We start from the raw sequence: 27747 nt of genomic DNA on the forward strand, positions 1-27747 counted from the left end.
CAGTTGTTTGTAGTCAGAGAAACTCTGCAGATATCCAGACCTGCATTCTGAACAATCCCTTGCCAATTGGACAGTTAGCAGAAACTTAAAAGCATTTTATTTCTTTGAAGTGAGCAGATAGTATGTAGCTAGTATAATACGGGCTATTCTGTAGCTTTATTTTCACCCTCCTTTCCCATTTTCTATTGCCCTGGGCTTTTTACAGTTTGTCTGCACTGATCTCCTCTCTCTGGAATAAACTCCTTTTCTTAGGAGTTTTAAGTATGTCTGGAAAGAAGTACGGCTCCTAGGAATGTAGTATGTATTGCTGCATTTTCCATGCCTTTTAGTATAGAAGATATGTGCTTTTCAGCACAAATAGCCTGGACCACTCTTCAAAATGAGCCATCAACTCACTATGGATAAAACCAATTTTGTCTGATGTCCAGCTTGCGCACAAGAAAGTAGGAGGCATCTCAGCTGAAAGGTGATATGCTGAGAAATCTCCTTTCGTAGGGAATACACCCTGAACATTACAGGTCTCTCACGAGGCTCTGGAGTTCATTGCCCCAATCTATGCACCCTTTTGCCAAGAGAGCTGTGCATTGAATTAAACCCCTGAATAGCTAATGAAATCTGCTTGGACATTATCTGTATGGACAGTAACTGTGCTCAAGTCTTCCCTTTCGTTAAAAATCTCAAGTGTATGATTTACATTCAAGTCTGAGACTTAGTGACTTACCTGCAAAAATTCAAGGACAGGTCATAAAAAACCAAAATCAGACGCATTTGGTCACAAGGACTTTTCACATTTTATTTGAAAACAGTGGGCTGTAAATTAATTACCAAACTGTTTACATGGTAGTACCGTGGTTTTCTGGTCCTTCACACCAGGACAAAATGAGCAGGTACATGGCTGAGGATTCTCATTGGAGCAATTACTGAGTTTGGGGTAACGGTCACAGTGAGAGTCCTTGACAGAGGTGGCAGTACTGGTGCTTCTCTTGTCTTTGCATAAGAAGTTGCTGACCTCACTGAACATAAGTACATGTAGCTGGGACATAGGAGGCCTCACACATTAACAGGATAAGCAGTGCCAAACCATGGACTTTGTAAAACTACTCTTATCCCAGAATAAGGGTTTTATTAAGTGCTTTCAGCTTCATTTTCTCCACATGTTTTTGAACCTTCTCTCTGAGCTCGTTTTGGGGTTGAAAATGTCCACCTGGATGGTTGTGCAGGTATCTGCAAGAAGTTTAAAAAGTCATTTGTATTTATAATAGCCAGGGGGGCTACTTAGGAATGCTGAAAAAACCAAAGGAAGAGACACTCACATAATTTCTCTCTTTTTTATAATTAACACAGTGAGTATTCCATTACTTATGCAGAACTGGAAAAGGAATGAAACTGTGAAAAGAACATTCACTCTTGGCTTGGCCAGTTAGGAAAGCTAACCATCTGATAGGTAAACACATACTAGACTGAGTTTTACATTTTATCTGTGATACATTACATGCTGTAATGGCCAGAACAAGAGCATCCACATAAAAAACTGATTTGTCTTAAGATAAAATGCTGAAACTGCTCTAGAGGAGCACTGTGTGCCCTGTCACCTAGTGAAACACTACCCCATCGATAACAATGAAGAACCTTCCAGTGACAAAAGAAAAGACTGGGACTTCATTGTTTGCCAATAAATTTTTGTTTCCCTCTTTACAAAGCCAAACAAATAGGGAAGCTTTCAACAAGTAAATATCAATACCCAGAGGTGTTTAATATAGAAAAATATTTTCATTTTTGAAGAAAACATCTAAAAATTCAAAAACAAAGAACCTTATGGTTATAAAGCTACTTACCCAGGAAAAGCACCATCCAACACTGTATCACTGTGGAGAAAAAGGTCACTCTCTAGTTACACAAATCCCAATGTTCTGACAAGCAGAGTGTCATAAAATGCAAAAGCAGCACTGAGTCAGACACACCTGCATTTTCACAGCAAATTATTTTCAATCAGTGCTGTAGTAATCACAATACAGCAATCAGTGTTTTGTCAGAGAGCTCGTAATACACAGCACTGTTTTAAGGTTTGATGGCTGACAGTTGCACAGGATTTGAATGTCAATCAAATAATTTCCCTCTAAAATTAAAGAAAATGAGACATTCAAATCTCTTGATGGCTCTGAAAGTTTCAGGCTATTATGCACATCCTGGCACCTAAGCCACATCATGACCACTTTAAAGAGGGGGCAACTGTTGGACAGAAAGATTAATTCACTTGCTCCAAGTCACACAAGGTATCTGTGAAAACACAGGGTTAGAACTCAGCACTTTCTCCTGTGTTCCTCTGCAATCACTTATCCTACCCATACTGCCTGCTGCTCAAGCCCACTGCCCCCAGTGTCCCAGTTACCAGCTCATACACCTCCTTGCATCCTTCCTGCAACATCATGTACCCCTGAGTTTCACACAGTGCATTCACTTCTGCTTCCAGCCCCACAGAACTGCTGGGCAGTCTGAAATGCTGTTCTGAAACCATGGTGGTAATCATCAACCCCATCAAAGACTCATTTGTCCCTCAGAGCTTTCCCTGTCCTCAGCTTCCCCCTCAAGGTTTCTCTGCTGAGCTGCAAACTCAGGACATTGGCCTGACAACACGGGAGGCAAAAGGCAGAATTTGGCCCTTACAGTGGACAGTTTACAAAATTTTAGGGAGCAGGTAATTCTGTGTTTATGAATGCAAGTTATTTTACATGCTGTGTTGGTGAAGTGTGAAGCTTGGACAGTAGAGCAAATGTGACCCACTCCTAGGAAGAGCCTGAGAAAAAACCACCATGCCAGGGGGAAATTCTAAGGGCTCATTCCTCTGCCAGTATTAATAAATACCTAACCAAAAGGGTCACTGAAAAGGAAACACCACTGGTCCAAACACTGAATATCTCTGCGAAGGCAAGAAAACTGCCTCAAGTGTTAGATCATATTGATAAAACTGAAGTCAGAGACATCCAGGCAAGTGTGTCACATTCACAGCTGCTTTCTGAAGAAATGTGATCTGGAGATCGCATTTGCAGTGCAAATCTGCTCAAAGTACCAGATCTGCATCCCACTTGTGATGGAGCCCCTAGAGCACCTCAGTATGATTTTCTACATAATTCTGAAGGGGACGCTTGCCTTCAGATTCCTTCCCATTCCTCTCCCCTAATTTCAAATTATACCTACCTTTCTTCTTTTCCTGATTTCTCTTTGCCTTCTTCTGAGAATGCCTGCCCAATTTGTGGAAATTCAGCTCTCACCATCTCTGGAGTAAGAATCATTTTGAACTCAGTTTCATCTGTCTCACTAAAAATTAGTAAGATGAAGAACAATCAGGCTTTATCCTTTTAAAAGTATTTTTTAGCCAATAAAAAAAAAGTATGTTTTATGCAAGAGGGACTTTGTGCTTTTGCCTTTGACGATCTCTTGGGACAGGTTTAGACATATCCATACAAGTGGTTAAGACATAATCAATCACACTGAATACAAAATAGAAGAGAAACTTACTGGTCAATTATGTTCTCCCTGTCTCTCTCAGGTAAGTCATACAGCACTGGTGGTACATCTCTTGGAAGCATATCTAAACTGTAAGGATCCCTGTGATGGAAATGGTATTAGTTTAGGATGGACAGAGAGTAACTGCACTCGATGCTTATATTTTGAAGCTTCACAGTAGTTGCAGTTACAAGGAAGATGATGTACTTTTAAATATTCCTGGAATATCTGAGTACACCAGAAACTGCTGTGATATTAGCCTGAGAGATGTTGGCTACCACTGGGTGCAGGTGTCCATATGTTAAAGGTTTTACTGTTTATACTTCTGCAGGACAGACAGAGTTTGTACTTCCTGGGGTCTTCTGGCAGTGAATCAAAAAGCATTCAGGAGAGATGTTATTGAAAGTCCAGACTGAAACCCTCCTTCTAGGGCTAGGTATTTCCTCTAATGATATTGTTGTTAAACCACCCTTCAAGGAGGTCAGTAGGGGTTTTTCCCGTTGGTTTTGGATTTCTGAGCAGCAATTAATTCCACCCATAGGCCCACTTTTACCTGTGGGACTAGTTAGTGGTCAATGTAGTTACAGACAGCATAAACTGGTGCAGGGTAGAGGCACTGTATATTCAAATTCTTTCTTACCTAGGTGTTGTACTTGTCCATGTGGGAGTGTTAGAAAAAGTGGAATACACCACTGGCAAGAATCTTCTCCATTCCATTACTCCACAAATCACTTCCTGAAATGACAAGTGCTACAGCAATTAGACCTCTAACACATAACACAGTGGGGAGCAAGGCTTGCAGGACAGAACATCTGACTTCTTGGCTGAGAATTGAATCTGGGGAGCTGCAGATCTCCATATTTAAAAGATGCTTCCTCCACTGCAAGGTCATAAAAATACAACAGACAGTGAAAAGAAGGAAAGAGCAGAGAAATACTCAGGGATAAATAAGAGACATGGATAAAACCTAACAAGAACAAGTTATTCTGACCCATGCACTGACTATTTAGGTGCAGGCATAATTTATATTTGAAAATGTCTTCTATCTCGGATTACTCTTTATCTTCCTTTCGGATTCCTTGGAGCAAATTCTCAGCAAGAACATACTCAAGCCAGGTACTCATACGATAAACCCAAAAGGCCATACCTTGTGATGCAGAAATTTCTTTTGTGTTACTGGAATACTGGATCCTTTGGGGCATTCCTTGGTAAAGGTATATTTTGGATGAGGACAAAGATGATATTCAATATTGGTTTCAGAATAGGCCAAAGGAGGTAAAACTGGAACTAATCCTGGAGTGGGGTTCTAAAAACAAAGAAGATATTATTTTAAAAAAATCGTTCTGAGCACCATAAAGAACTAAATTGATGAAAATTCAGTTCTTACAATTAATGTAGTCTTCCCAGATTCACACTTTTGTCTCATTGTGACTGTTCTGTTTGGTGTGACCTTTCATTTTCTGTCTCTTCCCCTCATCACAGACCCATAATCTGCCTGGCTTATCCATGCTCTCTGCTGTCTAAAATACAGCAATTTAGGTGTTGTTTCCAAGTTTGGAAGGAAAAACTATTGCCTGATTACTCCAAAATCCATTGCTGATTCTCTGAACAGTTCAGAATCCAAGAATGGGAACCGGCCTCACTGTGGTGGAAGCTAGTGAGCATTTTGCCATCTATTTCACTGCACTAGCATCTGTTTCTGAATAAAGTCTAATGCTGGGTAGTATGGGATCAGGCTGTGCCTGGCTCTTACATTGACAGAGGGATGAAAGAGATGCACAGAGGATCTCATCAGTAAGTCCACTGGACTCCTGGCCACATGGAGTGAGGACAAGTCTATACCATATATGTTATGTCAAGACCACCAGACTAGCACACTGGGCTCTACGCCATTGCAGCTAAGTAATGCTGAAAGACAGAGCCACCCAAGTCAGGCACAGTGCCATGCTGGCTTGGAGATGCTGCCTGTATCCATGCACAGCACTTCACCGAGCTATACAGCTGTCTGCCTGCTCAGAGACACCTCAGGGACCTCCAGCCTGTGCTGCTCTGTGTGGGAAATACCTTCTGTAGTTGGTGCCAAGTAGTACAATCTACATGACAAATAAGTAACAGAAAATCCTCCCACGCACATGGTCGTGATTTTGTGAATCTCTGTGCCTAATAATTTGGAAATGTGGTTTTGGGATGCTGTGAGAACTACTGGAAACTCTAAGGCAGCAGGACACAATGTGAGGAAAGAGTTTGACTTCGTTTTACTCAGTTTACCTAAGGATCAGGCAGAACTGCAGTCCCCTAGCTGAACAGAAGGAAAAGACTGCACCTGTCCTACCTATCTGGGCAAGAGCATGAGATTATAGAAGGACTGAAATGCCAAGATCATGGCTTTTCTTCTAACATCCAAATGGGGAAACAAATGGAGAAGAAGGGAGGGGCCCCATGGTGTTCCAGGAATCCTGGGATCAGTGACCATTTGTGGAGTGTGAGACTGGAAGAGTCTCCAGTTCTCTGCCATCACTGGCAACTTTGCCTTACCATCCTAACACGCTTTGTGCACGCTGTTGTGCTAAGAATGACCCTAAACTGGTCTAATTCCACCTTAAAGTGAAATGGTACTCCTCTCAGTGGGGTGAGCTCTGTGACTCCTACCTACCAGGGCTTGCACCTTGAAGGATTACTCTCACTCTGGATAGTTTTATATACCAATCTGAGTAAGAGAATTGCCCACCAATTCCACGTCAGGCTTCTGATGAAGCAAACACCTTTCCCCCTCTTTTCTTAGGTTCTTTGTGGAAGTCAACTTCTACTTACAAAAATGCGAAGTGGGTTGCTCTCTGTAGGGTAGACTAAAGCTTGGGGAGGAACCAGTTTTAAGAGGCTGATATCCCTTTCTGCTACTTCTTCTGGGGATAGTTTGTGAAAATCCATCCTCTGGGAGACCAGGTTAAGCTGCCTCTCAGGAGAAGCAACTACTTGAATCAACTCATCCTTGAAAAACACAGACATAAAAGGTTTTCAGAGTGTAGTAAGCATTTTGGTATAAAATGTTGAGACAAAACTAATCAAATGATTGTAGAAATGTAGAGTTGGGAGTGACTTCAGCAAAGTTTGTATTTGAGATGACTTGTTACCTGGGCTCCCTGCCTCAGTGGTCGGGAAAGTTTTCGAGGTTTGTAACTTGTGGCTGCATGGTGTGTACAAAATGGCTGATACTTCATAATGTTGAAATGCTGAGGAACCTAAGTACAAAGAAAAAAGGTGTGCTGCAGGAGATGACAATAATCACTTTTGATTAACTCATAGATGGAATGGAACATTCCAGCTGTATCATGGACACATCACATCTCTGTGGTAAAAGATATTTGGATAGCTATTCTGGAACATGGTATATGACCAAAACTTTGAGAAGCCACACTTCACCAGGACAAACTGAATGCGTGCGTAAAGGAACATTTCCATTCTTGCTTTTCTATGAAAGATCATGGATTTAACAGTTTCTTGATCAAATATACTGAACTCAATGGGGTGGAGAAAAGCTGTGTTAAGTAATATATGTAACACTGATAGATGAACCAATGTGTAATACGGGGAAGAGACGCTATAAGAAAGCTTCTAGACTTGTTACACCACCTGAAAAAAAAGGAAGTGGACATTGAGCCAAAATCTGCATTGATTTGAACCCAAGGAAATATTTTTACTTCGATGGGGTACAGAATTTGATCTTTTGCTATTGAAAAATTGGAAAGAAAAGGATTTAGAAGTCAAGAGAAAAAAATGTTTCTGTACTCATAAAGTCAAAAAAACATTATATATTTCAAGAATGAGATGTTTGCATTTCCTATGCAGGAATGAAGGAACTAAGCATGCAGAACTGGATGCCAAATAAACAGAAGACTTCCATTACTTTCTAAAAGGAAGGACACTTTTATAATGTCACTTTTATAAAACTCTAAAAATCAAAGGAAAAACTCTGAGGTGTGCACAGCTTGCAGTACCCTCATTCATAGAAGGATTTTGTTGTTTTGTTTTGTTGTTTGTAATAATTTCAGCTGAGGTGATTCATCCCTCTGTCTGGAGAGAGGGGCTATTGCTGACTATAAGCTTGTTCCTCATGGAAACAGGTGAGATTTGTTTTTAATAAAAGTATGCTAATCACACAGCCATATTAAGGTAACATTTCTACTGGGCTGCACAATGGAGTCACTGAATCAGGCAGAAAACATATCTAACCGGGCTGGTGAAAGACAGAAATGTGATACAGCTGAGGGAGCTGTACCGACTCACCTTCAAGTCGTAAAAAGGAAGAACATGTCTGACTTTCACATCTACAGATCCGATAGGAACTAGGCCAAGAGCATCAGGTGCCTGAAAGAATAAAGTATTTAAAACCCAGTAATACAGTGGGCATTTTGTTTTGCATTGGCAGCAATCCATCAGCACAGCGACTTGAAAACATATGGAAATAATTATGCAAACATTTTGTTTGATATTTCTCCTGTCCTTCCTTGGACTTCGGCATTTCAGTTATTTTTCATTTCTTTTCTTCTGCAATATCATGGATGTTAACTAACTCTGATCACTAATGCATTACTCAGAATTTTAGAATGCAATTAAGAGAATGCAAAGATTTTTTTATTGTTTTCAGCAGCACTCTTAGTAAATCTGAAGTCCTGAATTAATTTGTGGGAACCCCAGAATACCAGTCACATTGTGAAATTTTAATAAAGGCAGTACCAGGCCTGGGGCCAATGTCTTCAACAAAATACTATCTTGAGTGTTGGCCACCATTTTAGTTACTATACCTACCAAATCACGGTGCAATTCATGGGAACTGTAAAAGGGGAATTCAAAAGGCAATATACGATCTTCAGATATGCTGGAAGAAATGCCCTTACATTCTTTACTTTTCTCTGGTTTGCTGAAACTCCTGCTTTCTGTCATGAATGGAAAGCAAATATTAAGATTTTGTAATATATCTTAATACATTGTTTCAAAAATAGAATCAAACCACAAAATATATTTAACATCTTCCTAAGACAGGATGTGTCTAGTCATTTCAATAGAAAAAGTAAGGTAATATTTCCTAAAGGTTTTAAATGCCACATCTAGAAGAGAGCAGGCACAATACCTTGAGTAGCAGACAGATCTAATTTCCCCTTTTCTAAAAGGACATTACAGCCCCCTCACTCCAGCATCGTCCTCTATCTGATTCTACTTAGCAAGGCAGAGACAAGTCAGAAGGCCTGTCTGCACTAACTGCCATTATGCCTTCTACTTGAAGCACCCCTGCAACTCCTGCATACTGGGAATTAAAAGTGCCGACTTGCAGAAGCAGAAAAAGGCCTGATATGGAAAGGTGTTTCAGCAGTTGTCAAATTGTGTGTGTATGAGGGAGTGGGAAATAAGAGACACAAATTCTCTTCTGTCTCCAGTATACCCAACTGTGACTCCCATCCAAGGCCAGTTTCCTTCTATGGCTGTTAAAAAACAAGTGACTTCCAGGCCGGCACTTTCATTTCACTGTAAAGAAAAGAGATTGCTTGAAAGCACTTGTATGAGAAAACGATGAGGAAAACTCAACCCAGTACTGGACACCTAGCCATGTATCTCACGGTTCCTACCGTCTCATTTCACTGAGATCAGATATCTTGCCTTCGTCTTGCAGGTGTCTTTCCCTCTTCCATCCGCCATGCAATAAGCTCCTCTTATCCTATGTCTCTAACCTCTTGGGCTCCACCTGATCTGTTTACCTACCTGTGTTTTTCATATAGTCCCATCTGCCCTTTCCTTGTTCCTCAGGGCTATAAGTAGAATCATAGAATGGATTGGATTGGAAGGGACCTTTAAAGATTGTCTAGTCCAACCCTCCTGCCAGGGGCAGGGACATCTGTCACTAGGTCACGTTGCTCAAAGCCCCATCCAACCTTGAACACTTCCAGTGATGGAGCATTCACAACTTCTGCCTCATTATTAAGCAGATAAGCTGCAAGGCTCGTAAGAAGAGTTAATCACATTTTTTAAATCTGGTAAATAATGTGCATGAAAAATAGACATATTTTGACTACAGCCATTTCTGCCTTGTCATACTTCTCTTTTTTACTTGGAGACTCCTTTGTAGGGACTCTGTCTTTATGTTTACGTGTCAGTATACATGTAACACACCTGACACACTGCAGTACAACCTGAATTACCATAATTCATGGCCAAAATATCAACTTGTTCTTCTACTCCTTACCAGTCACAGAGCCTTGCTCCAAAACTCTGGCTTCTCTGGTTAGGCCACGGAACAGAAGCAGTAAACGATTTAGCCGAATCTGAATCACAATCTGAGAGAATGATTTTAAAGTTTAATATTAAGCCAAACACTCTAAGATTTACAGCCACAGAAATAAACGTACGTTACAACTGTATTTATTCTACAGAGCTCACTCAGACATCTCTATTTCAGAATTTTTGCTATAGTTTTCTGTTCAGGAAGGAGAAAATGAGGAAGGAGAGATGTAGAATGGATCTCATCTCTACAGTGACATTACACAACAAAACCAGTTCAAACCTTCATTTAGTCTTACAGGTTAATTAGATTTTTTTTGGCTAGGTCCTAATCCTTCAGGTGTGCCTATTGGCATAGACAGATTTAACAATGGGTAAACAGTCAGTTGATCAGGGCCATATGAGTATTTGTGAAAGAGGAGAATAAGTACCCTGCACTGTGCAATTTGCCTAGTGCCATGTATCACAGGGTAACAATGAGGAGTCCTACGTTTTAATACCAGAAGAAGCCATTTAGCCACCTCCTTATTTGTGCAATACAGGAAAAAGCATTTCATTTCAGGACCTCTGTATCAAGCCTAATATTGTGAATAGATTGGAGAAGAATATCCAAACTGGGTACTAGGAGAGCATTCCATATTGCTTGCTACATTTAGATTTCCTGGGAAAAGAGCAGTGGAGATGCAAGATAATATTCAAAACCCAATGAGATAAGTGATTTTACTGATTACTCTTTGACTTCCAGGTTGGAAGGGATCTTAGGAGGTCCTAGTCCAACCTCATGCTCCAAGCAATGTCAGCGATGAGATCAGACCAGGTTGCTCAGGGCTTTATCCAGTCTGGTCTTGAAAACATCCAAGGATGTAGACTGTACAACCTCTCTGGGCAACCTGCTCCAATGATTGACTGTCCTCAAGGTGAAAAAGGCTTTCCTTATACATGGTCTATACCTCTCTTATTTGAATTTACACCCACTGTTTCCCATGTTCCCACCATGCACCATTGCAAAGATTCTGGCTCCATCATCAATAACCTCCTCAGAGGTGTTGGAAGGTGCTGCGCTCTCCTTCCACTTTCCCTCTCCAGGCTGAGTGAGGGTCTCCTCACAGAGTCTCCTCACAGAGTGCTCCAGACCCCGACCATCTTGGTGGCTCTACACTGAACTCACTCCAGCTTATTGATGTCTGTGTTGTACTAGAGGCCCAAAACTGGGCAGAGTATTCTATATGCATTTTGAAATCTTCTCTTTTTTGTGCAAAAGTATTTTTTACTTTTAAAAAAGTGTAAATTCATCTGCATTTGTTTAGTATTGATTGCAATACTAAGCACCAGCAGAAACACCAGCTGAATACAAAACTTACTCCAGATCCTTATTTCCTGGTGAAGTAGGGACATACTTCTTAAACTATCAAATCCCTGGCTAGCTGTGAAGACTCCTTACGTGCTAGTTTGCATGTTCTTTTGTGCTATTTCCAAGGAGTCATGCCATCACATTGCATTCTGGTTGTTCACGCTACCTTGTATGCTGCTTGTTGGAATTTCCTCAACATCCTGTTTCTGTTGTCCCAAGGGTCATTACAGAGCAAGTCGAATGTGGGATGGACACTTGGATGCTGCATGGTATTTTTTAAAAAAAGAAACAGAAAAGAAAAAGGACATCCCTTATACAACTAGACAAGGAAGGAATTTCCCTTGGCCTGAATCCATATGTTATTTCTAAACACTGAAATTAAGTCAAGTGAAATTGTTTGCAGTATTGGCATTTAACCACAAGCCTTCACTGCAGGGCTTAATGGGAGGTAATCACCAAATATTTGCAGATGCAGTATGGGGAATGCAGAGATAATGTAGTATGGTCTGCATCCACACAAATGACAACCACATACTACAAGTTAAGTGCAATACATGGGCAGTCAGAGAGTGGAGAGAATGAACTAGGTCTCTACCAAATACACACTTCACCTTGCACAGATGTGAAGTTGGAATAGCTGTAAGGGCTCAAGCCAGGGGCCCAGCAAAAACAATATCCTGTCTCCAATAATGGCTGATAGCACATACCTACAGAAGGGCGAAAGACCAGGTTAAACTTGGAGTGATAATTCCCCAGAATAACCTCCTCACATCTAGTGATCTCTGGCTCTGGAGATCCTGCCAGATGAGGCATCTGCCTCAAGTGAGGCAGAGGTGATGTCTCTATATTTAATGCCTTAAATTGTTGCAATACTCTTTGAACACAAGTAAATCTCTTTCCTGATGTATTAATCTTTTCTCCAGTTTTAAATTGATGTGACAGAAAAATGTGGCACTAGAAGAGACTCCAGTGGCCCCAGAGTACAGTACCTCTGAACAGGAGGGCAGCCGCTCAACCAACATTTAGATTAGGAAGGTCCTCAGAACACCAGCTCCACGCAACCCCATGACATACCTCACTAAACAATTTTCAGCACGTTGTAACAGGTGTAAGAGTATAGTAAAAGATCAACTCCCACAGCTATTATGTTCCTCAAGAAGAATGCAGTTTGTGCTGCTAACATTCAAAGTTCCTTCAGTAGCAGGGTATCTATTAAACAAAGCTCCCAGTAATCCTAGGAAATAGATCTTAGGAAGTACCTCACACCACAGAGAAGGACAAAAAAATCTAAGTACCAGAAAGGTTCCTGTCAATCTGACTTGCAAGGTAAAGGTTGCAAATCTTGTGATATGCTTAACCTTATGTTTAGGCATGACAAAGCTACTCCTGAGAGAACTTTCAGAAATAAAGCAATATGAATCTCAGGTTAGGCCTGCAGATTTTCACTTGCCTCTCATATTAGATCAGAACATCAGAAGATGAGTTGTGCATGTAGCACAGTGCTTGCCCTACTGGACTAAAAGTAAAATGGGAAATAAGACACTGACACAGAAATAAGAATATTAGGAGGAAAAGTATTCAGTGCCAAATATCCATGGCTGTTTGTTAGCTTAATAGGTGACAATAACATATAGCAGGCGATAATAACATATAAACAAACCTGGTCAACAGGCCGGATAACACGTCTGAAAGAAACTTCTACTTCGTTCCTTTGAAACTCCTGTTCTATGATAGGATCTCCTCTTTGGATCTAATTTGTCACCAGGAAGAACAATCACATTAGTACAAAGCATCCCATGAATTCTTTCCTCCCTTACAATTAGTGGAACTCATTTACAATGTAACATTCTGAAGGTGCTTGACAAAAGACAGACTTCATTCCCTCTGGGGAGTGATTATTGCAACCTTTGAGCAAGTCAAACAAAGTAAAAAAATGTCTTTTTGGGTCTGAGTTTCAATCAGAACCCTGCCCTAATGAAACACAGTTCGCTTTGCATAGCCAGAATCAGCCAGGGAGGGGTTACCAAACCAACACTGTAAGTTAGCACCTGAACAGATCTTCCCAGATGACAGTGCTACAGAAATTTCCTGCAGCTTTCCCATGCTCTGTCAACATATCTGTCATGGTTTCCAATGGTGCCAGCTCTTTAATCTGTTCATGTGTGAAACAGTTTACTACTGATATCACTTCACTTCTTTGAGACCCTCTCAAAGTGTTCAGGCATGCTGGATGAATACCAGTGCTTCTTTTCATTGTGCCTCTTCCATCCCAGTCCTACTTACTTACTGTTTCATTTCCAGGATACCATTATGTCTTAAACAAGGACCTTGGGGTTATTTTGCAGAGTGAAATCCCCATGATTTTCACGGGCTGAGGTTTTAGTTAGTACAATGGAAGACAGACCAGTTAAAGGTCTCTAGGACAGCCACTCCCAGGCTATATAACATAGTGGCCACCTGAGCAAATGATGGAGGGATAATAAATACTCTGTGAGGCCTAATGACACTCAAGGTGAAAAAACTGACAGCATAAGCAAAAATATGCCTCTGTCAGAAAGTCATGGGGGCAACTGTGAAACCAGCCAGAGATATCCACAGCCCCTATGGCCAACAGGTAAGTAAATAAATGTTTCTAAACAAAGTTAACATACATCTAATTCAGTGATACAACAATCTCACAATTTAAATCCTCTTTTTAGTCACTTCCTCCTTTGTTAGTATTAAATATAATGTTTGAATTAATTCACAGTGCCTAATTCAGTGTATAAATTAAGCCTTTACCCTATCTATAAATAATTTTACTCCTTAACTCCATAAACAGCTCCTTGGAAGTCAGTGGGATGTCAGAAGCTACTTGAATATCCAGCAGGTGGGATAAGAGGGACAAGCCCCACCTATCCCTGAGGGCTGTGTCACATGGGGAAAAATACTTCCTGCCACCAGCTATTGCTGCTGTCACCTCCATGGAAGATGACCTACAGTCTGGGCTGACTGGAAGAAACCAAAGAGAGGGAGGGTGAAGGTGTAGAAGAACAACCTGATCAATTATCTCCCCATGGCTCTGCGTGAGAGTACTGACTGTAGCTGGGTGGCTGGGTGCAAATCTGCTAGGTTGGCAAATACCTAGTTACATTTCCATTAAAAACTTATCCTTCTCTAAGATAAAACCACCTCAGAAACAGTGATACACAGGCATAATAAAGATATAACTGCAGTAAGAAGTACAGCTAATACAGGTTTGCATTGATGTATGAAGAAAAACTGAAGACGTAGAGAGCTTGATACAATTCACTAGTGCACTGCATAATCTGAAAGTATAGGTTTGATTTTAAATTTATAGAAAAACAGCAAAGACTAACCTTGTATTGCTCTTCTTCCCTCTGTCGGTTTTCAATAATCTCTTTTTTAAATTCCACAGAGACTGGATCTTTGCCTTTATGAACTTGCCTGCATTTACAGTGGAGTCAAGAAAAATGCTTTACTTAATGCACAGTTTGCTTTATTTAAAGGCTAACAGACTTACTTTCCTCTTCCTAAGGTGTCTAGGGGTCCATAACATTTAGCATAAGAGCAGATCTGTGGATTGCAAATGAAACCACGGTGCGCTTACACACACAACTGTGTCTTGCTTTACGCCATTTGACGTACATGTGCAATTCTCCTCACTCCATTATACATTTTAGCCTTGAGTCATTGTCAACCATGACAAAAGCTTCCTTTGCCCTTAAGGGCACGAGATGAGATGCATGAGAACAAGGTTAGGTGAACATGGTTTTCAGCAGGTTTCTTTCTGAATGCAACCATAACACAATCAAAGACCTCACTGGGTACCACTATGGATTACTACTGAGACTGCTCTTAGGCAGAAGAGCAAAAAATGAAAGTAAAACAACAGTAACTTAGCTGTAAAACAAACCTATCAGGACATGAAATGGCAGCATTACGCACTAGTGGATATTGCATACATCATGCATGTATGCAATCATCATGCATTGAAGAGGCCTTAGTTAAGCAAACCCCAGTGTTGTTAATGTGGTTAACTAACGCTTACCACTTCAGATGATTTGCTTCCTCTTCCTGAATATTTTGTTTGACTTTTAGTTGAAATATGGCTTCCTTCATCTGTCTTGTTTTTATCCCTTCACTGCCTTGGCAAAGGGCTGCAGGAATATCAGAAAGCCATATCACACCTCAAACTAGATTGAATTTTTAATTGGGAAATCCGCTCATTATGATAACTGAACTCATTAGTACATAAAGCTAAGGTGAGATTTCTTACAGAAACTACAATCACATCACCTCAGCAATTCTGAAGCTGAGCTCCTCATCAGAAACGTACAAATAATGCTTAGACCAAGTTTATGTTGCTTAATTATATTACCTTCTTTCAAGTCCTTAATCTTCAATTTGCCTGGTTCCTGATTCAAAACAGTAGCTACAGCATATGGATTTGACAAGTCTGTGGGGAATCTGAGGTTCTGGTATTCAATTTCCTACGAGATATAAATTAATAGGAAGAAATAGAAACAAGAAAGATTTTCAGCCCAGAAAAGTACTTGTGATTATTATCTCTTCACACCTTTACTTTTTGAATAGGCCTCGATTGTTGTTGGCTGAATTGGTCTCTTCTCCACACCACAGATTTTCCTGCAGACACAGCTTTTTTCTCTGGATGATGTTGTTGTTTGTCAAAATGTTCTTTTCTAGGTGTCAGAAGGATAGATATTGCTCTTATAAGTACTCTGTAAATAGCATATGAGTCTATTACATGCATTTACATCCCCTTTAGATATACAAGGAGACTGGAAATTTCTCTCCCAAATTACAACTGGAACCAAACTTTCTAATCTTCAGAGTTCACAAAAAATTAAGTACAGCCCAAAAGACCTTATTGCTCAAAAAACCCTGTATCTTGCAAGGCCTCAGCAATAAGAAAAACATAGAGCAGGCATAATAGAAGCTGAGGATGCTCAATGCTTCTTTATAGATATGTAACTTCTCATTATTTTTATTTTGGTACAGTTTCACTTCATACAGATTACAGGCATTCTGATCAAATGATGTAAGACAGCAGGCACATGTATTAACAGTCAAATTACATTAGTGCATTTTAAGTCTCCATAGATACAAATGCTTAAAATGATTACAGCAAAATGGCATTAAATCCTATTACATAAGTATTTCTTAGGACTGGGCAAAAATACTCAAAGATCAGTCAGGCATACGTACATTAGACCCAGATGTGGTGTTGATGTTCCTGTGAATACACATACATAGGGTTTTGAGTGAAACTGTGAAATCCACAACTGCATTGTCATTTGTGCTGTTCCATACTCAAGTGGGGAATATTTCACAGTTACTTCCACTTTCCCATTGCCTGGAATGATTCCTGTGATTAGAGGAGAAAACCAATAAGAGTCCATCTAACGTGAGCCCACTTAAGTATGCTGAAATTGATTCTGGACTACTTTTTTTTAAACAATATTAATGTTTGAATGGATGGCAGTAGGACTGGAAAATGTTTCAGGTCTCAAAGTGTCTTTCAAGAACTATCCATTGCTAGATAATGGGAGATATTTTGCAATAGCAGAGAGATTTGACACTAAGACTATAATATTTCCTACTGTTGTGAAAATGATTGCCTGTTTATATGTAGCAATTCTTCACTTGCATCTGCCAGTCTTAAGTCTCTGGCACTTCCTGCTTTCATGAGCAAAGTGTTATAAACATATTCCTCTGTGCTCTTCCAAGTTGGAGGAATCATCTGGATTTGAGGCATTACCTGTCTCTACTTGGTCTTATTTCCTTATTACCTATTCCATTATTTTCTCAACCACTTTAACCACCCTTCATATCCCTAAACATTCAGTGCGATCCCAGGATACAGGCCCTGATGCTCCTCAGCATTTCTGCAACAAGGATTTTATTCAGCTCATCAGAAATATTAATTTCTCATCTCCATAAAGTGACCATTGCCTGGTTTTCTGCATCCTGTAGTTTTAAACACCAGTTAGTTTCATTGGGGTTTTTTTGTGTGTGTGTAATTTGTTAGAGTGTAATTGTGTGTGTGTAATTTGTTAGAGTATTTCATCATTAATGATCTCAGAGCACAATGGCTTGAGTAGGAACTGAAACTTCTTAGTGGTTTTCAGATAGCCTTCAGCACCTCAGAGTTTCTAGCTCCCAAAGTTTCTGACTTAACTTTTAGTGGCTGATGTTTTTTCTGGGATATTTTTGTTCCCCTTTCTCCCAAGAACTAAGCCAACTTAGAAAGCGTGAATTAGTTCCAGCCACTTTGTCTATGACTGTGCAAAACCCCAAAAACTTCCTGATGAATTTTACAACTTCTCCCTAGTTTTACTCAATTGTAATAATGTTCCTTTCCTCCCTTGATAAATCAAAACTTCTTTAAGCACAAAGTAAGCAAGAATATTATCCTGAAAGAACGACGCAAAACAAGGCAGCAGCATAGTTCATCTTTGTGAACCACACATCTGATAGAATCCAACTACTGTCCCTGAAGAATGAAAATCCATCTGACAAGACAGGGTAAATTCATATCACTGTACATATAGGAACAACAGCAACTTTTATTGAAGTGCATAAATAATCAAAGTTTAAATTCCAGTGTCACAAATGGCACTAAGCACCAGATTTATGAAGGTTTTTATTTATTTAGATCTTTATGTATTTTCATGGAATTGACCAGACTGCCTAAGTGAATTATGCAGCCAGGTCTCATTCACTTACACATTTTTGTCAGAACATGTGTGCACTTACATGCTTCTGCCAGCAGCTGGCAAATGTAACAATGATAGCAACTGACCTGCAAATAGTTATGCCTGCCTCAAGACAGAGCCCTCTCCAGCATTAGGCATGAAAATAGCTGAGCAAACTGCAGCCAAAAGGCCCTGACTCTTGTAAAGCCCGTACACAGAGGTTTAGACTGAATCTCATGTCCACTGCTGTCCTATGAAACACCTGCAGCGGTGTGTTTTGCGCCCATCACTGTAACAGCTCCTAAAGCAACAGACACAATTCTACCAAATTCTTCCAGACCACTAGGGAAAAACAGGTACAGGCATATGTTTGATAGAGTAAAGGTCACCTTTTATTTCCTCCGTGCCCCCAATCAGGTAACATGATGCATACCTATTCCACAAAGACAGGTATCTATTCCTTTAATGGGGCAGGAGCCAGACAGTCCTTGGGAAAAGGTGTGATAAAGAGGTGAATGCTGGGCTTCCTGCCTCTCTCCTTTCCAAAAGCCATACTGGCAAAGAGAGCAGACAAAGGCCGGATGGACTGTTTGGGACATCCCATATTATGCCAGAGGTCTGTAGCTGGGCATTGACAAAAGGAATCTACCAGTCAGAGGGCTATTTGCCATGAGGCTGCATATGACTAATATTTATCAGCCTGCATTTACCTGGAAACACTCTGAGGCAAAGGCTTTTTCTGTACAGCACTGAATACACCGTTACAAGTAACTACACTCAATAAATACGGATTAACGTTTAGAATTTTAAATAAGTTCAATCTACCAAATGTTGGCTGGACAGTGAAGGCTCTATGAGGCTGAATAAAATCAATGTGGAATTCAAAATCTATTGGACAGCTGCACTGCAACGGGATAACATACTCCTTACTGAAAAGAGAGAAAGGAAGAAAGAAATTAATTAAACTACAGTTGATCATCAATCACAAGCTGGAAAATTTTATTATACACAACATGCACTGAATTTATATGTGTTCAGAGGGATGGTTACTTATTAATGTGGAAACAGTCACTCCTCATTGTTCCAAAATAGCAAAATATTTCAGATCTTTCACTTAGTGAGGAAATGAGAGCTAAATCTTGATTTCAACGCTGGATATTTTACATCTTGACTTACTTTCTCTTACCCATACAGAACCTGATTATAGAAAAATTTATAAAATTTACTTTTTAGAAGTTATTTATGCGTATCCTCACATTCTTACAAACTGCAATATCTAGCAAGTACAAACAATCCAAAGTGGAGCAACAATAAGTACAGAACCAAAAATCAGCCTCCTCCCATGGCCCTCCTTGTGGAAGACGATGAGAAAAGACTCTGTGCAGTCTTCAAAAGTGTTGAAAACTCCAGCACATCAGAATGACTGGAATTTAACCACCGTAGAAATAATGATGCCGTGGCCTGATTTTCATAAAAGCTCTTTATGTCTCATGCTGGTTGTGTGAGGGGTATTAGCATACATCTTTTCAAGCTGTCTTGCTTTTGTATGCATCTATTTTCACATATCAAATTGAAACACAAAGGCATTGGTGTAACACCACCCATCATCCTACAAATCAAGACCAATTTACCCAGGCTTATTTCTGGTTTTTGTAAACTGGCTGACTGAAATCCTATCCTGCTGATTAGCAAAGAAAGCATGTTATACACAGGCTTCCTTTGGAAAGCACTTTTTGAAATGCCAAAGGAAATAAACAATAATAGCAAAGTCCTCTGCCTTAATATGACCTGTTCATGAAGAAGATGTAACAGCAGACTGGGGACGCAATTTGTTTTAAGGCATAGTGCAGCTTCTACAGTAACCAAAGTGCCTTAGAAACAAGACAATTATGCTGCCTGTTGCCTTATGGACCTTCTGTACCTAAGGAGAAAGCTGGGTGGTAGAATATAGGTCTTATCCTACACTTATGGAAGTAAAATGCAGTTTTTCCATTGACCTCAGTGGGCTATGGATTGAGCCCATAGTCCCTTGGGTTCTGTACAGTACCAAATATCTCAGAGAGCTTTCATTTTTAGGAAAGTTTTTAATAGCCTAATGATGAAAAATACTGGTAAAAATTAAGGTTTGAAACCATCAGGTTTCTCTTCAGGAACTCTTCCAAATTCCCTCAGGGGCATCTCTGAGCATCCCTGTTGTGTTGAAAAATTTTCCATTATTTAAAATTGTATTTTGTACCCTGTCTAATCTCTTCTCTGTATTCTGAGAGTATGAAAATTCTGTATACCTCAGCACTTGTTATAAAAATGGAGCAAATAAACAGAATCACATCATGCCTAGAGGCACCCAGAAAGTCAGGAGTTATGTTCAGTCCTGTGAGAATGCTGTAACGTCACTTCTGACGGATTCACTAGAGTTTAACAGATTAAGGGGGATTAGAAAAACAAATAAACAAAAAGATACAAATGTTCATTCTACAATGCTGAGCTCATTTTTACTGCAGAATTTTGCATTTTCCTTGTATGTGCCTTGCCTATTCATATTTCGGTGCTTCAGTAAAATTTATGAGTTCCTTCCAACTCACAGGCTAAGCCAAAACCTAGCTGCTAAGACCTTCAGTTCCTAGAATTCACTCAAATCTTTACACTAACACAAATCACCATGATTATAACTAATATAGTCAATATACTACAGCACTAGACCGTAATCAACAGGATCTCCCGTCTCCTTTTCCCCTTTCCAGTTCCTATTATGATTACTTCATGAGAACAGTCAGTGTTACATCTATGCAACAAACAGTAAGATGAAGTCTATGCCATTTAGAGTTCCACATCAGAAGATCACTTTAAATATTTTTAAATAGAAGAAGCAAATCTAATGACTGATCTATCTCTGGACTGAGGTTAGCTATTTGCTATCACTTACACCTACCATACCTTCATTTCCAGAACCCTTCATCTTGAAAGGAAGATCCATTCACTTAGGTCTTATTAACGCTAACAAGACAGCACTTGGGAGCATATAGATTATGAACAGCAGCCATATTGCTTCACTATACAATGGATGAAGTGAGTCAGCACCAATTTAGACTAGCTGAAACCCCAGTTCCATCTACGTATATGTTCGGTTTGCGCAGCATTTACTTTCCTGTGAATGTTAGCTTGAAACAGTTCATATACGGAATTATTTTGCAGTCCAGATGGTAGCTGACTTCCTTAAAGCTTCCAAGATGTTACGTTATACAAATAGAGGAAAATGAGGTTTTTCCAATTTTGTGCATGTCTCACAAAATGTGGACGAATGTCTGTCCTTAACTCACCTCTGACCAACTGATACATCAGACAGATTTATAAATGATGGAAATTCTACAACATTCACAGCAGGGTAAGCATGCACAGGAACGACTAATGTATCTTCTCCCTGCAAAAAAAAAAAGGGGGTAAATACTTATTTCTTACAATGAATAAATGTTATGGAAAGAAAAAGTTTCTGTAGTAGTTGGCCCGTAACTGGGCATAAAACATCTTCAAGATCATCACTGTGTTGCACCTCAGGATATTGATATTCTACCTGCTTTCAGTATCCACCTGTCTTTCCATACTTTCAGCAACTATCTAGAGCTCCTCCAAGCCTGCTCAGCTAAGACATTACATCAGTGTGGCACAAAGACTGATCTACTGGCAAAGAATAACAGAATAAGGAGGATATTCTACCCACAACTCTGGGATGTTTACAGAGAGAAAAAATTTAAATGCTTAAAATAAAATACTCCAGTCCAGACTTACTGGGAATAAACAGTTAATCTCCTAGAGTACCTTTACTTTGTCATTATCATTATGCCCTAATAGTTGTTTCAGTCCATTACAACTGTAAATATATTTTATAATAAATCCTCACCTGACAGTGAATTCGGATGCAGTCATAGTAATACCGCCACTCATCAGGACAAAAATCAACAGTAACCACGTATGACAAGCCAGGGACAAGCCGGTGCTAGAAAATGACCCAAAATAAGATAGAACGCACGTAAAAGCCGCTTATATGACACAAAACCAGTGCTGCATGCAAGGAGCAGTGTGAAGGTTTTCTGACACTTACTGTTTTGTTGTATTTGATCTGAAAATACTTTGTCTGGGGTGGTATTATGTGAAGGTTTATTACATCGCCAGAAATATTTATCAGCTTCTGTAGAACAAAAGAAAACCAAAACCACAAAACACTTTACAATATAAGAGGTCAACTGAGAATGCCAACTGTACTTTTTGTAAGACTATCCATAGCAAAGAAGCTGTATTAAACAAGGAAGTAATAATTTTTACTTTAGCAGAAATAATTCTGAATGTGCTCTGAATTTAAAAGAAAATTATGTAAGCCTTGCATTCTGCATTTTTATTCTTTGGAACCAAGTCACAATTCCTTACCTAGGAATAACAGTCTTGCTAAAGAAGACGCTACTGTTGAATCAAATTCTGGTCCTGGTTTGCTTATGTGCAAAAGAAACAAAAAATGAAACAACCTATTGACTTCGCTTTTACAGAGTTCTGAAACAACAGAAATTATGTAATATTCCATGGTTTTGTTTTGGATCACAAAGCAACAAACCTTTGGATGGTGACAGTTCAGCCTGTAAAGCCTCCTGCATCTTGTTTACTTTGATTATATCTTATAGTCCACCATAATCACCCTATCTCTGCATCAAAACACCACATGAATAAAGAAGGCAGACAAAGGGAAAGCAGAGAGAAGAAAAGGAAATACCCAAACTATTCACAAGGAAAGGTAATCAAACCTATGCACGGAGTTTCTTTCCTTAGATTAAATTGCTCTTGGCAGAAGGCCAGAGGTGCTTTCAAAATTTTCCCACCAGTGAACATGTTTGCAGACACAGTGATGGTCCAAGTACATTTTGAAAACGGTCTGTTACGGAGTTAAAGCATGAATCCTTCATGACGTGCAAGTCACATATCACTAACACTGCTCACAGACACAGGAAACAGATAAGTAAAACAGAGACTGTAAAGGACAGTGATGCACACAGCATGGTACTCGTCTGTCTTGTTACTGTAGGGCCACTGGTTTTAAGTGCTGCTTTTTAGAGCACTCCAGAGCAAAGGTCTCATGACCACAAGCAGTCTACTCGGCTTCTGTTATCCTTTTATGAGCCCCAAGAGGATCCCCACTCTGACACTTACCAGCATCTGTTGGTGATGTTTTCCAACTTCATACCCTCCATAGTGTAACACAGCAGGCTCAGCCTGTATAACCTTGCTCCTCTGAAGTTCTGAATAAATCTCTACAGAGATAGATAATAAAACAGGGAGAAGAGGAGAGCAGGTGAAACACATGATGACTGTTACTTACATTGATTAAGTATATTTATGTTGCACCCAATGCATTACAGAGAAAAAAAATGAGACAGAGATTATTTCTCCTGTTAAGGAGGCATGACTCTTTAAATGGAAAGTTAAGGCAGCATCTACTACCCCAGCAGAGCCATGATCCTGCCACCAGTTTATCTCTCCGCATCAACAAGCCACCCCAAAACTTTAGGGTCAGCCAGGATCAGTACAGCCACTATTTCTTTCCTGACTACCTCTCCTATGATTTGGACTCACAGGAAGATGCAATTTAAGCAACAGGATGGGAGTTTTGCCTGTGAGTTGTGAAAAAAATAATACAGAATTGGCTCCTAGGAGTGCTCCAAGGTTGGGGAACAGTCAGAGAGCAGAAACTTACTTGATTCCAGCAGGTGATTGGGGACAGCATGTCTTTTTTTAGGCTCCTCCACTAGGCTGCCCAGAAGGACACTGGGTATTTTCTTGAAGGATTTCTTAGCGATCGTGATTTCTGTGGTGGCTGATTGAACCACATCCATGTCAGGACAGAAATGGAGTCTGAATGGTACTAAAAATCCTCAGCATCTGGGGTCAAATCAAAATAACATAATGATCAAAATGTCCTCCCTTGCACTGGTAACACCTGTTGCCTCAAGCTGCCTAAAAACATTTAGGAGAGGGAGTTACCTTCTTTCCTACTGAAGTAATTACTGTGTGTGTGCTAAGTACAAGGACAGAGTGATTCCAGCAAACCTTGCTCTCACCGCAAGCCCTAGCACTTTGGGCATGTTCATTTATTCTAAGGCTTATTGGGGACGTTTGGCTTTCACGACTGTGTAAAACATCCCTCCCTTCATGTCCCCCAGCACAGAGAAGGAGAGAAGGTTCTTCTGCTAATTCCACTATCCAAACTGATTTCTGCAGAGATGTTCTTCCAATCTCTTCTGTTTGGGTTGTTAACTTGCAGATTCGTTTTAAATTTTTAAATATTAATATGAGGGATAAGAAAATTGGCATTTGATTATTTTGTTTGGATAGCATCATCTGGGTTATTTGTTTAGTGAAGATAACTGTAAATCCAGAAGACCACGGATATTATAGATCCTGCGTGAAGTAAGCACCATTATCAGAACATAAACTTCTCTAATGACGAGTGCAAATATTACACAATAAGGACACCAGACACAATCCAGCCACAAGAAATTATCTTCATAAATATAGCATGTAGCCCTTGGCTCTTCTATGAACCAGAGAACTGCATGGAGAAAAAGACAAGGTACTTTTGGAAAAAGTACCGAGTTCAAAAGCCATGCTGGTTTTTTCAACCCTCAGGAAAGGGGTTGAAAACCCTTCATTTTGTATTTGTTCTTCATGAATGGGAAGTGGGTGCACAGCTCAGGATGGTGCCGCATTAATATCAATGCACACTTGAACTCACCCAATGCTAGACAATATAGACAACTCCTGCCAGGCTCCGCTCACGAGGCACCTTCCTGCTCCTGGAGCAGTGGCACAAAGGCTGATTAGCTGCTTGGACAACAGAGTTCAGTTGTATGATCCACACTATGGCAGCACTTGAAGATCCAACAGTTTCAAAGTTGAATTGTTAGTACCAGGAGCAGTATTGTGTTTGTTTTGTTGTTTTAACAGTTTCATACTGGCTTGAATTACCCTAAAGGGCCCCAAACTAAAATTAACACTGATCAATAAAAGTTTGAGGGAAGAAGGGCAGAGGCGAGCATCAAAGCGATGCCCAACATACCTGGATCAGCACTTCTGAGGACTGAAGAGGTCCACCTCCCCCATTACATTTTATGGTCTCATCTCTTGGTATTTGTTTGGTTTTCTAGTCTGCTTTAGATCTTTCAGGCAGAAGTTGAGAGGTGCTTCAAGCTCATAAAGTGCTGTTCTGATTTATGGCCTTGTGTAGTATTAAATAATAAATAATCAAGAAGTTTAAAATAATGTGCTACCAGTACCTTGGCCTCAATAATATTTTCCACTCCATGGCTCCAAGTACAAATTTTCCACTTGCAACAGAAAATCCGTAAGAGGAACTGTATTATTGTGCACAACAGTAAATTTCTTCTGAGGTAGTGAGACCAACCAAACTCAGACAAAAACATGCTAAAAAAATTCTAAACATAAGGCTTACATTCTTTCCACTCGTGTTGTTCAACTTTATACAACTGCCATCCTCCTTCTCTTGCTCAGCATTGCCCATGAGGAACACAAGTTTTGAAAAGCTGTAGACTGACTTCTATTGCAAAGGACTCCTGGTGTAATCTTACTAGTAATTTAAAGTGGCGCTACCATCATCACTCACCAACTTTAATAACACATTGCAGTATTCCTCAAAGGGCTAATACAGGACAAATGTTTATGAGCCAAGGTCCTGGAATCTCTGACTGATAGATAGACTGATGTTCTTAAGTTTTCCAGGCTACCTTAACATGACTTTTTTTTTTTTTTTTTTGTGCAAAGCCACCAACAGGAGAACTCTGGGACTGTGAAATCCTGGTTCCCTTGGAGGCAATGGCAAATCCCCTCAGGCCAGGGTATCATCCTTCTTCCGTCAGCACTTCGGCTTTCTAATCCCGTTGTGTCTCACAGAGCTCCTAGCACACCTCACCACCAGAGAGGGATGCAATTTACTGCCATTATACGCTGCGTGAGGCTTGCAAAAGCATCGACGTGCTTTAGGAGCAACGGAAAACGTGCTTTTAAGGTCCAGTCTACATAACTAGGCTAGCAGAGTTTCTTAGCGGGCAGAAGAGCTTACAGCTTCACAACACGTACCCCTGCCGGTACCGCATCCTCCTCAACCTCCAGCCCGCTCGGACGGGAGCCGGACGTCCCGCCCCAGCCCCTTGGGGCCTCTGCGAGCGACGCGCCGCAGGCCGAGACAATCCCCCCACTCCGTCCCGCGCGTCCTCCCGGCCCGGAGGGAGCCCCTGTTAACTCCGCTCCTCCCCTCACAGCGGCAGCCGGCGCCCAGGCGGCCCGGCAGCCGGACACCCGCCCCGCGGCACGGCATGGCCCGGCCCGGCCCGGCAGCCAGACACCCGGCAGCCGGACACCCGCCCGACGGCACGGCACGGCACGGCACGGCACGGCACGGCACGGCCCAGCAGCCGGACACCCGCCCCGCGGTGCGGTACGGCACGGCCCGGCAGCCGGACACCCGGCCCGGCCCGGCACTCACCTCAGCGCCGCGGCGGGCCGCGCCGGTCGCTAGGCAACGGCGCAGCCCAACTGGGCCGCACCACTCGCGGCTGGGGAGGGGGGAGCGGGCGCTGGGGCGACCCGCCGCGCTCGGGGGCGCCGATTCGGGGCGGGGGGGGAGAGATCCCCTCAGGGACGGTGCGGAGCAAGCGGTGCAGTTCAGCTGGCTCTGGCGGCAAAAGTACAAAAGAGGAAAAAACCACTTTTTTTTTCTTAGTAAGCGTCGTTTTCAGGATCCACGGTTTGGCCGCAGACGCGGCAGAGGCACTTTTTTCTTCAAAAACACTCGTCTATTAACACATAAATTGTTCTTCCTTGATAAGGCTCAAATAAAGGTTCTTCTCTGAGGTGAGGTGACACAAAGCCAGCAGGGATCGTGCGGTGTCTGTCGGGGCCTGCATTGGCTTAAAACAGACTTTGAAAGTTTCATTACATTATTTTAAAAAAAGACCATCTCTTTTACCACTACCTATATATTGTCACTTTTCAGTATTAAAAAGCAGTCCCTTGAAACATAATCCTCAAAACATTTTTCAGTGTATGGCTGTTTCCACCAATAAATCATTTTGCTTTTACCTGCATGTGTACAGGGGAGAAGGGAAAGCACAATTTTCTTCTTCTTTGTCCTTCAGACAGGAGATCTGGACAGATTGACTGAGAAATGCTGAATTAAACACAGCAGTGTTGCTGGCTTGGGTAGACACAACCTATTTTGCTGAAGACACCCTGGCATCCCTTGTAAGTGTTGTCCCAAACCTGTAAGCCCTCCAGACCCCCCATAGAGTTGGTGGAGGAGCAAAGAGAAAGATTAACACCAAAGAAATCTGCACTGATATCAAAAATATATTTGAGAGTATTGGCTGTCCCAGCTCCTTCTGCCATGGGTGTATTATGTTTGTCTTGGGCATGAATGTGCATTCGGGACAAACCATGTTCATAGCCCTGCTGTTTTTTTCATGATGTCTCAAGGACACTTAATATAGAAAGCCAGAAATATTTCCAGAACCTTTTTTTTTCCTTACATATTCTAAGAATAAAATTCTTCTCTTTCAGCATTTCTAACACGGAGGTAAAATGTGACCAGAAGTACTGCAACGCTCAGTTTGAATTAAAAAGAAAGGAAGAGAAACTTCAGATCATAAAATTCAGCTCCCAGAACATAGTTCCCATACTTAATAAAATGTAATTGCTGTTTATTAGGAAAGAAGGATGCCTACACCCTGGATGAGGCTGGGGAGAGATGCCCAGTGATGACATTCAAGCTGGGTTTAGGAGAAGGTTCAGGATCAGCTTCTACACCAGCTTGGTGTGAACTCCAGCAGCTCACTACCCCATTTCACAGCA

General features: G+C 40.9%; 1 protein-coding gene across 3 annotated transcripts; it reads right to left on the reverse strand.

Moving 5' to 3' along the window:
- Positions 1 to 195: 195 nt before the first annotated feature.
- On the reverse strand, positions 196 to 26421 carry CFAP221 (cilia and flagella associated protein 221). Of its 3 annotated transcripts, XM_075512164.1 has the most exons (25): positions 26384 to 26421; positions 23579 to 23763; positions 23035 to 23135; positions 21941 to 22027; positions 21740 to 21835; positions 21162 to 21262; positions 18670 to 18773; positions 16355 to 16514; positions 15705 to 15828; positions 15507 to 15618; positions 15177 to 15285; positions 14485 to 14572; positions 12786 to 12875; positions 11292 to 11387; positions 9740 to 9830; positions 8311 to 8438; positions 7789 to 7869; positions 6636 to 6743; positions 6316 to 6492; positions 4652 to 4810; positions 4145 to 4239; positions 3517 to 3606; positions 3196 to 3315; positions 1836 to 1865; positions 196 to 1224 (listed from the first exon to the last, which is right to left on the reverse strand). In XM_075512164.1, exons 2-25 carry the CDS (start codon positions 23715 to 23717, stop codon positions 1104 to 1106), a joined length of 2607 nt encoding a protein of 868 aa, XP_075368279.1. In that variant the 5' UTR covers positions 23718 to 23763; positions 26384 to 26421; the 3' UTR covers positions 196 to 1103. The 3 variants fall into 3 exon arrangements, with proteins under 3 accessions (XP_075368279.1, XP_075368280.1, XP_075368281.1); XM_075512165.1 differs by lacking the exon at positions 1836 to 1865; XM_075512166.1 differs by lacking the exons at positions 23579 to 23763; positions 26384 to 26421 and adding an exon at positions 25978 to 26220.
- Between the last annotated feature and the right edge of the window lie 1326 nt (positions 26422 to 27747).

Source organism: Mycteria americana, chromosome 9, assembly GCF_035582795.1.
Source record: "Mycteria americana isolate JAX WOST 10 ecotype Jacksonville Zoo and Gardens chromosome 9, USCA_MyAme_1.0, whole genome shotgun sequence".
Taxonomy (NCBI): domain Eukaryota; kingdom Metazoa; phylum Chordata; class Aves; order Ciconiiformes; family Ciconiidae; genus Mycteria; species Mycteria americana.